This window comes from Sarcophilus harrisii, chromosome 6 (genome assembly GCF_902635505.1).
Source record: "Sarcophilus harrisii chromosome 6, mSarHar1.11, whole genome shotgun sequence".
Lineage (NCBI taxonomy): Eukaryota > Metazoa > Chordata > Mammalia > Dasyuromorphia > Dasyuridae > Sarcophilus > Sarcophilus harrisii.
The window spans coordinates 50674154-50687251 of NC_045431.1; the positions used below are offsets into that span (position 1 = coordinate 50674154).

The window sequence follows — 13098 nt, forward strand, 5'->3', positions numbered from 1 at the left end:
TTATGAAAATTGTGGTATCTTTAACTTCATTAGAGTAATGCACTAAATCACAGACAATTTCAGGAATTTCTGTCTGAGCTAAATGTTGAGTATCAAGATGTTCTATATCACATAGAAGTCCATTGGCTGAGTCGAGGGAGAGTTTTGAAACGTTTCTATAACTTACTTCCACAGATTACAACTTTTCTGCTTTCAAAAAACAAAGAAGTACCAGAGCTCAACGATGCAGAACGTAAATGGCACTTTGCCTTTCTGACAGATGGAACAGAGCTACTCAACAATTTCAATATGCAACTTCAAGGAAAGGGGAAGCTCATCTGTGATATGCAATCACATGTCAAAGCATTTGAAGTAAAATTAGGCATCCTCATCAAACAAATGAAGGAGGAAAACTTCTGCCATCTCCCCACAACTCAAAATCTGTTAGCGGAAAAACCGCTGACTGCATTCCCAAACAAAACATGTGTGGATTCACTGGAAAAACTGCAAAAGGAATTCCAATTTAGATTTAAAGAGCTTCATCTCCATGAACAGGACATACAGCTTTTCCGTAATCCATTTTCTACTGACATTGAAAATGTGGATACAATTTACCAAATGGAACTGGCTGAACTGAAGAATTGTGACTCTCTGAAAAGACGCATTCAAGTCAAGCAGCCTTCATAATTTCTATGCTTCTCTCCCCTCTGAGACATATCCTCATCTCAGGAACTATGCTCTCAAAATGGCAACCATCTTTGGCAGCACTTATGTCTGTGAACAGACTTTTTTCTTGAATGAAACATTTGAAATCTCCAACCAGATCAAGACTATGGATGCACACTTGCATCACTTGTTACGACTAGCAGTGACAAATACGGAACCAGACATTGACTGTCTCATTAGCCAAAAGCAGGTCCATCGTTCTCATTGAAATACTAGTAAGTTTGTTGATTTAACTTCATTTTAAATATTGTATTTGTTCCCGTTTTGTTTCTTCATTTCAAAATAAGATATATGCAGCGTGCATAGGAATTTGTTCATAGTTTTTGTTTTTACTACAGTCCGGCTCTCCAACCGTCTGAGGGACAGTGAACTGGCCCCCTATTTAAAAAGTTTGAGAACCCCTGGTCTATAGCCCTGACATATCATCAACAGTTCCCCTCCCAATTCTTCTAAAAAAGATATATGTTCTCACTATGAGCTCTCTTATGTCTCATAAAATTTCCAGGTATATAATGTATAACTAAAACACACAGAATTTGCTTACTTCTGTACCATCATAAAATATACAGAACGTTAATCTGAAGTCAGTGGAAAAACCACAGTAATTTTGCAAAAATTAAGCCTTATAATTTTGCTAGAGCATAAATTCCATTTCTTAAAATTAATACTAACCACTACCTTTTAAACTTACTTCTTTATTTGGTGATGAATAAGAATCATTTTTTAATTTGCAAGGAGTTGAACAAAGAGTTGGACTTCCAGGATTTGTGCTAAAGCCAGTATCAGAACCTAAAAAAATAAATAAATAAAAAGTCTAAAATTTAGAATTTAAAATACCATGTAAATGATCAAAATGCAAAGGCCTTTTTGAAACACTTCAAATAATTTTTCACCAAAACCAGCCATCTCTGTATGAGCTAAAAATAAAGTAAATCCCAGGGCTTAATTAAATACTGTTGTAAAGGTTTGCACATACAACCAGACTATGTAAATCCAATGTAAACATATATAAAAAGCACTAAAAAGCTACATGTAAAGTTTTTTGATAGCTACCAGACATATTGTTATGATTTTTAATACACCTCTCCAAAGGAAAAAAATTAATTTATGTTGTCACACTTTTCCTTTATGTTGGATATGGTGAAAGGATTGGGATGAGAAAGGTAGCAGAGGAGATAGCTTGTGATAGAAGAGAGATTTCTTTTGTTAGCTTTAAAAATAGATTTTTTATTCCTTTTTTCCCCAACAGTCTTACTGTATCATCTTAACTTTTCAAAAGTTTCCCAATGCTTAGATTAAGTACTTGTATAGGAAATACAAGTACAAAAATTATCTCCATTCACTGAGTAAAAAGTACAATCAAATTGCCAAAATGAATGAGGCATTTCAGATAAACTTTTTTTTTTTTTTTTTTTTACAATTTTGTTCATTTAAACATTTTATTTTTAACATTAAAATAATCTCAGTCTTCATTTGCTCCAGCTATCTCCACACAAAAATTAAAAATATGGGCTTACTTTTTTCTTCAAAACAGTCTTGTATGTTTTCCAGTATGTTCTGGCCTTGCCATAGATCAGTATCAGGAACCCTACAATAAAAGAAAAGAGTTAAGAGGAGAGGGCAACAAAACGTCAAAAAAAAAGTCTATTTTCACTAAATGCTTAAGACACTTAAATTGTCATTTGTAATCTCTGCTTTACTTTAAAATTCTTACATTCAATTAGGAAGACATTGGCATACTTTATGAATGCCTGATAAAAGTGCTTCAAAATATAAAGTTCAGTATCTGAAGTACTAAAACCAGATATAAATATTATAATATTATTTGAGTGAAGGACCAAATAGACTCATGTCATTAGAGGAAAATATTGCTATAATTTACTAAAACTTTTATTTAAAATAACTAAAATAGTCCCCAAATCAGACTTATAATAATTGGATGGGTTTTTAGAAACTATCTAGTCCAACCTATTCAGTTTACAAATCATAAAATGAAAACAGAATTTACGTGCTTTGTCTGTGATCACACAGTAGGACCATAGCTGATTTGAAATACACATCTGATCCCAATGACTACAAATCCAATGTTCTTACCAATAGATTCTACTAGAATATAGCTTCTTGGGGAAGAAACAGTCTTATTTTGCATTTGACAGGGAACCAATAGTATTTAATAAAAAGTTTCTAAAAGCTTTTGTAAACATTACCTTGAAGTACAGCAAAATCTTGTTCTGTAGCTAATTTTCAAGTGATCCTAGAGGGAGAAAAAAAGTCAATTATTTACCTGGATTTAATACTTGAATTATGTTAAAAAAAAAAAAAAAACACAGCTGAATTGCACATATTATTTAACTTGAGCACACATGACAAACTGACATAATTTCTCACTGCTCTCTTCCAAACCCTCATTACTTCCCAAACCATCCCCAAACTATAAACTTCCCATATTACCTGGGAGTCATATTCCAGTGAGGTTCTTAATCTATGAATTTTTAAAAATCATTAGCAAAAATATATAAATCTGGGAATCATCTGCATAGAGATAATTGAATCTGTGGGAGTTGATTAGGTCATTAGGAGAATTAGAAGATGAGAGCTGAAGGCAGTTTTAGATAACATGGAGGCAGGACATGATCCAACCAAAAAAATTCAGGATGATTAGTCAGATGTCCTTAGGTGATTAGTCAGATGTCCTTAGGTACCTTCAATGTTCAACCCAGATGCTACTACCTCCTATATGAGATCCTTCCCCCCTCCCCCAACCCTCTGTAATTTACCTTTGAATACATTGTTTTTACTAAGTTGTGTAAATGTTCTTTCTCCAATAGAAGGCAAGCAGAATCTAAAACTGTGCTTAACATAATCAACAGAGGCATTTAATAATTAATTGTTTAGGTTGATAGAGGATGGAGTCGCTGGACTTGCTGAAGACAGAAGAGGGGAATATCAATAAAAACAAGGAGCATGCCTCAGTATTGGTGGAGGAAAGTAGTAGACAGGGATTCAACAAGATTTCCATTATTCCAAGGCTGCTGTTTGTCCTTCGCTCTGGAAGAGGACCAGGACATTAGGGAGGTGATGCCAGGACACGCAAGTGAACTGGATTTAGGTGGGGCAGGGCTGGGCAAGGTCACCTGCCTCACTTTCCTATCCAAAACCATCTGAGTCCAATGGCCAGATATAGATCAAGATGACTGGAGATAGCCCTGGATGTTGTGGGAGACCTGGCCCTGAGGCTGCACTCATTCAGTGATGAAGGCTGGGAGCAAGGTGAGAGCAAGGTGAAAAGGGTGGTAAGAGGAAGCGTTTTAAGATGCCTAGAAGAGAAGGTGTTGAGTTTGGAGTTGGAAGATCTGAGCTTCTTCCCATTTGCTAATGTCACTTAAACCTCTCTTGAGCCTCAGTCTCCTTAAAGTCACATATCCTACGAGCCTGGCATATCCTCCAAGCCTCAGTTTCCTTAGTCCCTTAAACTTCTGAGCCTCAGTTTCCTTAAAGTCACTTAAACCTCTGAGCCCGTTTCCTAAGTATAAGATGAGGGCGTCTACGGCATCTCCAGCCGTAAGATGACGGGAGAAGCCGGTAAGTGAGAAGGCAGGGCAATCTGGGTTCCGGAAAAATCAAGGCTTAACTGGAGAACCGGGGGGGATGGGGGGAGAGGCTGGCAGGTGAGGAGCGTTAGAGCCGCGAGCTCCGGGGTCTGGAGGGGGGGAGGGGGAGTTGGCCCGACCAACGTCAATCCGCCCTTCAGCAGCAGGTCCCTCCCCCCGGACCCAGAGGCGTAGGAAGATGGTCTCCAGCCCCGCCCCCTCCTCCGGGAAGGTAAGCTCCCGCACCCCCGAGGCACAGCGCCCGGCACAAAGCAGCGCTTAATAAAAGCTCGCGAGATTGTAACCAAGTCTGGATCCAAAAACGGAAGCATTTCCTCCAAAATAATGCCATGAATGCTGCGGCGGGCACCGGTAACTTGTCCGCCTCGATCCCCTCCCCGCCGCGGGCACCCAGTCCCGAGCAGGCGCTGTGTAAGGGGAGACTGAACTGAGGAGGCACGAGCCCCCGGGTACACCCGAGGCAAAGTGCAAACGGAGTCTCGCGGCCACGTTCCGGCCCCCGAGAGTGGCAGCAGGCGGCTCCGGGCGGGGGTCCCTCAGGTGGAAGGGGGCTCCCTCCCGCTTCCGTGCCGCGTAGCTAGAGGGGGTGGGGGGGGACAGACGAGCTGTCCGGCGCCCTTGGGCCCGCCCACAGCAGCACCTCTCTCCTGAGGCCCGCCCACAGCAGCACCTCTCTCCTGAGGCCCGCCCACAGCAGCACCTCTCTCCTGAGGCCCGCCCACAGCAGCACCTCTCTCCTGAGGCCCGCCCCTCGGGCCAACAGGAGGAAAACGAGGTGAGGAGAACCTCGGGGGCTGGGCCCGCCCCTCCTCGCCCGTGGCCACAATCCATTCGTTTTAAACTGCCACAAACCCCCGACTTACCAGGTCTGAGGAAGCCATGGCCACACCGCCGCTCCCCGGCCTCATCGGCCCGGGTCCGTGATGGGGACCCGAGCCACCCAGGCGGAGGGAAGGGTGCTGGCCGGCTCAAGCCGGGTCGCTGGCCCAGGTGGCCCAGGTTTCGGGATGCCCTCGGTAGACTAGCGAGTCACGCCGGCTGGTGTCCCCAAGAACCCCGGATCCTCACCGCGGTCTCCTCGGCAGCAAGTTCCCGGCAAGGAGGGAGGGAAAAATTTGAAAACATGCACATGCGCAGAAGCGGACTCGGTCACGGAAGAAACGTACGGCCGAGGCCAAAGACTCCTCCTCCGTCCCGCCTCCTCCCGGAGGAAAGAGGAGAGGCCAGCCCGCGCCACACCCACTCCTCTGAACCCGAGTTGTAATTGGAACGAGTGGCAGCCGTCCAGGCTGCGATTGGCTGCTTTGCTTCAGTCGGGCCCGCCCCTCCCCTCTGTGACCGTTGGGGTTTCTGTTGTTTCTTGTCGGCTGGAAAGCCTGCTGGGGAGAGGCGTGCGTGGACCTCCCGCTCAATGAGTGAGAGTGCGTACGGGAGGGAGAGCAATAAAGAGTTCTGAGCGCGTGCGCCGGGTTGTTTGCGGGGAGAAGACCTGTGTGCGAAACTGAGCTTGTGTCTATTAACGGACGGGGAGGAGTGATGGGAAAAGGGCGCGGGAGGGATTCTGTGCGGACCAATGGGAAAATGTGTTACCGGAAATTGAAAGTGAGATCTGGTCAGCCTGCGGCGTGGGGATATTCTCAAGTTCCATACCCACGTGTGTGTTTGCATATATGAATGTGTTTATATATATTGCGTGTGCTAATTTGCATATCATATACATATGCATACACATATTAACATTTGTGTAAGAGAAATCGCACGTTGAAAACAAAAGAGCCCCTCCAGGGGCTATGTTCTTCCTGGTCCGGGATAAGGCTTGGACAAGTAGTCAAGTAGAATGAAAGAATACAGTTTGGGTTGGGTTTGTTTTTTTTTAATTTTTAATATTATTTTATTTTCCCAAATACATGTAAAGATCGTCATCAGCATTCATTTTTGAGACTGTGCTCCAAATTTTTCTCTTTCCTTCCCTTACATCTCGGGGTGCAGCCTTCTTTCTTAAAGCACTCTGTATGGGAATTAATGGAGAAAAAAAAATGCAAAGGGAAGTGGCCTAGGCTGGACTGTTTGAGATGATAGTGGTGTCCAGCCCTGGGACCAAGATCCATTTGATCCAGTATCTCCATTTAATAAACTATTGAATTAGTCTCTAAAAAAAAAAAAAAAAAAAATTAAGTGGCCTAGCTGTACCAGACCTTAAACTATATTATAAAGCAGGGGTCATTAAAACATTAAAACCTTTTAATTTTCAAAACACATGCATAGTTTTCAGCATTCATCCTTGCAAAACCTTCTGTTCCAAAATTGTTTACTTCCTTCCCTTCCCCCAACTCCTCCCCTTATCAATATATGTTAAACATGTGCAGTTCTACTATACGTATTTCCACAATTATGCTGCACAAGAAAAATCACGAAAAAGGAAAAAAATGAGAAAAAAAAAACAAAATGCAAGAAAACAACAAAAAAATTTGAAAATACTCTGTTGTGATCCATATTCAGTACCCACTGTCCTCTCTATGGGTGCAGATGTTTTTCTCCATCGCAAGTCTATTGGAACTGGCCTGAATCATTTCATTGTCAAAAAGAGCCACATCCATCAGAATTGATCTTTGTATAGTCTTGTTAGCCGTGTACTCCTGGTTCTGCTCGTTTCACTCAGCATCAATTCATGTAAGTCTCTCTAGGCCTCTCTGAAATCATCCTGTGGTCGTTTCTTATAGAACAATAATATTCCATAACATTCACATACCATAATTTATTCAGCCATTCTCCAATTGATGAGCATCTACTCAGTTTCCAGTTTCCTACAAAAAAGATCTGCCACAAACAGTTTTGCACATATAAAGTAACAAAAATTACTTTATAAAGCTAGAAAAAAATAAAATTCATCTGAAAAGAAAAAGTCAAGAATATCAAGAGAATTTCTTTTAAATGCAAAGAAAGGTGGCCTAGCCATACCAGACTTAAAATGATATTTTCCCTCCTTTAAGATCTCTTTGGGATATAAACTCAGTAGTAACACTGCTGGGTGTGCACAGTTTGATAACTTTTTTAACATAGTTCCAAATTGTTCTCCAGAATGGTTGGCTCTACTCACAACTCCACCAACAATGCATTAGTGTCCCAGTTTTCCCACATCTCCAGCATCATCATTATCTTTTCCTAACATCTTAGCCAATCTGAGAAGTATGTCTTGGTACCTAAGAGTTGTCTTAATTTGCATTTCTCGGATCAATAGTGATTTAAAGCATTTTTCTATGACTAAAAATAGTTTTATATGACTAGCATTTCTAATACAATATTTAACCATATTAGTGATAATGGATGTTCTTGCTTTGCTCTTACTAGTAAAACATCTATAGTTTATCCCAATTATGTGTGATATTTGCTCTTAGTTTTAGATAAATACTACTTATCACTTTAGGAAAAGCTCCATTTATTCCTATGCTTGCTAGTGTTTTTAATAGGAATGGGTGCTGTGTTTTGTCAAAAGTTTTTTTTTTCTGAATCTATTGATATGATCATGGGATTTTTCTTGTTTTTCTTATTGATATAGTCAATTAATGCTGATAGTTTTCTCTATATTCAACCAGCCTTGCATTCCTGTTATAAATCTTAGTTGGTCATAGTGATGGTATGACCTTTGTGATATATTACTGTATTTTCCTTGCTAGTATTTTATTTAAATTTTTTCCATCAGTACTCATTAAGTAAATTGACCTATTTTTTTCTCAGTTTTATTCTTCCTGGGTTAGGTTTCAAAACCATTTGGTAGGACTCCTATATTTTTTTCCCAAATAGTTTTTTTTTTTTTTAATAGTATTGGGGTTTATTTTTCCTCAAATGTTTGGTAGAGTTCACTTTTCCTGAAGATTTTTTCTTAGAGAACTAACTCATTGATGGCATCTTCAATTGTTTTTCCTAAGACAGGATTCTTTGAATATTCTATTTCCTCTTCTGTGAATATGGGCAAATTATATTTCTGTAAATACTCATCCATTTCATTTAGATTGTCCATTTTAGTGGTATGTAATTGAATAGGTTCAAAGAGTGGTGTGTGTGTGTGTATAAAAATCTATCTTGGGCAGGACCAGGAGATCATTATATACTTCAACAACAATACTATATGATGACCAGTTCTGATGGACCTGGCCATCCTCAGCAAGGAGATCAACCCAATCATTTCCAATGGAGCAGTAATGAACTGAACCAGCTACGCCCAGAAAAAGAACTCTGGGAGATGACTAAAAACCATTACATTGAATTCCCAATCCCTATATTTATGCCCACCTGCATTTTTGATTTCTTCACAAGCTAATTGTACAATATTTCAGAGTCTGATTCTTTTGTACAGCAAAATAACGGTTTGGTCATGAATACTTACTGTGTATCTAATTTATATTTTAATATATTTAACATCTACTGGTCATCCTGCCATCTAGGGGAGGGGGTGGGGGGTAAGAGGTGAAAAATTGGAACAAGAGGTTTGGCAATTGTTAATGCTGTAAAGTTACCCATACATATAACCTGTAAATAAAAGGCTATTAAATTTAAAAAAAAAAATCTATCTTGGCCTGTTGGTGTTTCTTTTCCAAAACACAGTCATGTGATAAAAATTCAGATCTTTTATTGTGTCCTTCAATATAGCCCGGTTAGCTCAGAGACCTATCTCTCCCAAGAGCTCTTGCAGCTTTGTCCTTGGCTTCTGCCTCTGCTTTCTTCAGCCTCCAGCCAACACCAAGTTGGAAGATGCAATGAATCTCTTGCCTTGGAAGATAGGGCTTGTGGGCTTCCTCCCAGAGTGCTCCTCTTTGACTCCAAGTAAACTCCTCTCCCCTCCCCCACCCCAGCTCTCAGAGCTTCCTATATATATGTGATCTCTCAAAGGTTAACTCCGCCTTCTGGAGAGAGAGGGATTCTGGGTTATCCCCCAGAGTGCTTTCTGGCCTTAAGGGAAGTATGAATTCGGACATCTCTAAACCCTGAATTCTCCCAAATATGTGAACTCCATTGAGTACTTAGATACTTATGAGCTCTCTAAAGGTGTGAACACAAGCACTGTTCCCATCAGTTGTACCTTGTTTCAAGTTCTGGCCCAAAATATCTCTTTCTAAAATCAAATCAATCACACTGAACCATGCCAAACTAGATAACTATTGTCTCTATCAACTCCAATGTCTTAACACTTTGTAAAAATTCCAACGTTGGCCTACAAAGAAATAGATAGGGAAGGGAATAAGATAGTGGTGGCTCAATAAAAGGCAAAACTGATTAAGGGAGTTAGTGGTCAGAAGTAAAACATGCTACTAAAGAGGGAAAGGATTAAAAGAGAGAAAGAGAAACATAAACAGAAGATAATAGGATGGAGAGAAATGCACAGTTAGTAATTATAACAATGTGAGTTGGATAAGCTCACATTTAAAATAGAAGTGGATAAAATGAATTAGAAAGCTACAAGAAAAGAAAAAGAAATTGAAGGAATTAGAATAGGCAATAAAACAAAAGTATCACTCTTTACAGATCATATGGTGATATATTTAGAAAATCCAAGAGAACTAATTTAAAAAACTATTGGAAATAATTAACTGTATTTATTAAATTTATTTATTTATTAAAAGCAACATTGCAGGATATAAAATAAATACACATATATTATCAGCATTTCTAGATATTACCAACAAAACCCAGCAGCTTGAGACAAAGAGCCATTTCATTTAAAATTTAAAATAATAGTAGACTATATAATGTTTAGGAGAATACCCGCTAAGACATACCCAGGAACTATATGAACAATTACAAAACATTTTTCACACAAAACCAGATCTAAACAATTTGGAAAATATCTATTGCTGGCTCAAACTTAATAATAAAAAATGACAGTTCCACCTACACTAATTACTTACTCAGTGTCATACCAATCAAACTGCCAAAAATTATAAGGCTAGAAAAAAAAATAAAATTCATCTGAAAAGAAAAAATCAAGAATATCAAGAGAATTTTTTAGCCTAGCCATACCAGACTTAAAATGATACTATAAAATGCCAGTCATCAAAACCATTTGATAGTGGCTAAGAAATAGAGTAGTGGATCAGTGGAATAGATTAAGTATGCAAGACACAATAGACAATGACAATAATCTATGTTTGATAAATCCAAAAACTTTAGTTTCTGATTAAGAACTATTTGTCTTTTATTTTTAAATTAAAATCCTATGACCCTCTTTGTCAAGACTTTGACAATGACACTGCATGAAGGGGATAAGGCAGAGAAGAGTTTTTTCCTCTAAGGTGATTAAGTTTTTAAATGAGCTATTTTTTTAAAAAATTACCTTTAGTTTTTTATTTTAAATAAATAATTTTTAATGGATTTTGTTCAACCATATGTTTAACCATATTCAAAACCTTTCTCTGGCATATAGAGCTTGACAACACAAAATTTCATCAACATGACAATGTAGTATTAGACTAAATCTTTTGGGATTACAGTGCTATAATATATAATTTTAGATGCTAAAAAAGCTAAAGTTTTGTTTTATTAGTAATGAAACAAGAATTTTAAACAAATGGAATATTAAGTTTCCTTTTATTGTCTAAAGGAAACTTTGTAAACAATACATTATACAGAATTTGGTTGTCTTTATCAAATGCCCCATTACCACTTCAAAATAATTAGAATTACAGTTGTAGAACTGGAGCTATATCTGTTTACATGCTAAACAGATCTTTAGAAGACATGGAAATGACAGGTTATACCATCATGCAGGAGACTGAAAAGGAAATATAAAATAGAGAACTTTAAATATCAGACCTATATTACCAAAAAGGTAAAGGAATTCTCTTCTGTAAATATAAAGAAGTCTGAAAGATTATATAGAAAACAAAACTCTCTCCTCAACTTAACCACTTGGGATCTCTATTTTTCCATCTGTAAAATGAAATTCTACTAGATGACTTCTAACATCTCATTCAACTCTAGCTTTCCCATCCAATTACCACTGGTGTATGTTCATGCTTTCATGTGCATGCATATTTATGGATATGTGTGTTTTTGTTGTTTGAAACTAGATATCTTTTTACAATAAAGAAAATTGTGACATGCAAAAATTCATCTTAAAGAGGGAGTTGAAAACTATTAATTAATTGAAGTTTGGGAGATAGTTACTCTTTAAAACTTTTTTACAAGGTTGTTGCAACACAGTATTATTTCTCCCTAGTTAATACTCGATTCATATTGAATAATTATAAAATTATAACAGCCAGGTAAATATATTTGTGATACCAAATAGATGGCAATAATTCACTGAAATGTAGGTTCAATGGTCTTTTTGGAGATTTGTTAGAGGTTTAGGGATAAGGACCACCAAAAAAAATGCAAATACTATTGTGTAGAGGTAAAGGAGCATTCCCTACACTGATGAAATTATAAACCCCTTGTGATTGGGGGAAGGGCCTTGACTGAAGCAAGCATTTCATCAGCCCGCCCAACCTTCTATCTCCCCAGTTTCTGGTGCTTTGGAATGATTCCAGTTTTCAGGTAACTCCTCATACCACTACCTGGCTCCTTGGAGTCGTCAATAATTTCCTGAATCTCCTCCTCAATGATCAGTATACTCCCACCCCATCATACCCTTGTTTCCCAGTGATTCTGAGCTACAAGTACCCATTCAAGTTCTATCTACCCTTTACATTATGTTTTTTGGAATATCACTTCCATAGTTAACATTTTCTTTCATTTTAAAACTTTTCCTTTTTAATTCTTTCCACTTAATGTCCTCACTGAGATCTGGTTCCTGATAATGATCCTGCATCCTTAGCTAATTCTCTCATTCCTACTCCCAATTTTGTAGTGCTAGAGGAGTAGGTATACTCCTTGCTTCTACTGTCTCTTCTAGGTTTTCCCTCTAACCACTATCATCCAAATGATCTCTTTTTCTTTGAGATACATTCAATCTATATTTATAACCTAATCAAGATTCTGGTGGTTGTTATTTAGTGAACTCAGTACTTCTTCATCCATGAATTCATTACCTAATTTACAATCCTCTCTCTTCCCCAACTTCTGTAATTATATTAGAGGACTTTTACATATACCAATATCCTCTCAAACATTTAAACTTCCCAATTCCTCAATTCACTCATTTTCTATGACCTACTCTTCCACTCCATCTCAGATATACCTAGAGATGGCCATATACTTGATTTTGCCATTTACCACAAGAATTTTCCACTTGTGTGTTCATGAACTCTAATTCCTTAATCTGGTCATCTTTTATTATCCCATCATTCTCTCTGCCTTATAATCTGCTACTCTGTTCTTCATTCACACTTTGAGTTCAAATCTTGCTTCTGCTTAATTATTCCCCAAACCATTATCCCTCTTATACTTTTCCCTTCTTCACCTTGACTACTTGGTGACCCAGTTCTTTTTCTCTCCAATCCCTTGCTCCTTTGACTTATCATTTGTTTTCTTTGCTCCTATTTCATGTACTTTGGGTTGAAGTTGAAGAAAATCACAAAACTATGCTGACTGGTTCCACTACAATTATTTTTTTTACACAATCTCAATTGGGTCCTCACTGGTGCAATGCAATGCCATTCATCACAGCAGTTCTTCCAAAACTTTTCATGTCTTCTCAAATGTTCCATAGTTATTTCTCTTCCTATTCTCTTAGCTGAGACCATTGCCACATATTTCACTAGGAAAAAAAATGTGAACATTTAAAGAGACTCCTTCTTCTCTCTTCTCCATCTCACACCACCAGGTTATCATCTACTATCATCTC

The 13098-nt window shown here is 38.3% G+C and overlaps 1 protein-coding gene across 4 annotated transcripts in view; it reads right to left on the reverse strand.

The window, feature by feature from the left end:
* Positions 1–5836, reverse strand: part of CENPC (centromere protein C) — a 53833-nt gene extending 47997 nt beyond the window's left edge. For 2 of the 4 annotated variants that reach the window (XM_031943946.1, XM_003773228.3), the window contains exons 1-4: positions 3483–3825; positions 2913–2959; positions 2223–2293; positions 1397–1494 (exon numbers count right to left, since the gene is read on the reverse strand). In XM_031943946.1, coding sequence (XP_031799806.1) covers positions 1397–1494; positions 2223–2293; positions 2913–2959; positions 3483–3581 — 315 coding nt within the window. In that variant the 5' untranslated portion in view covers positions 3582–3825. Of the gene's footprint in view, positions 1–1396; positions 1495–2222; positions 2294–2912; positions 2960–3482; positions 3828–5179 lie in introns of those variants that run through there. The other 2 variants (XM_031943947.1, XM_031943948.1) reach the window with 2 other exon arrangements.
* Positions 5837–13098: the final 7262 nt, after the last annotated feature.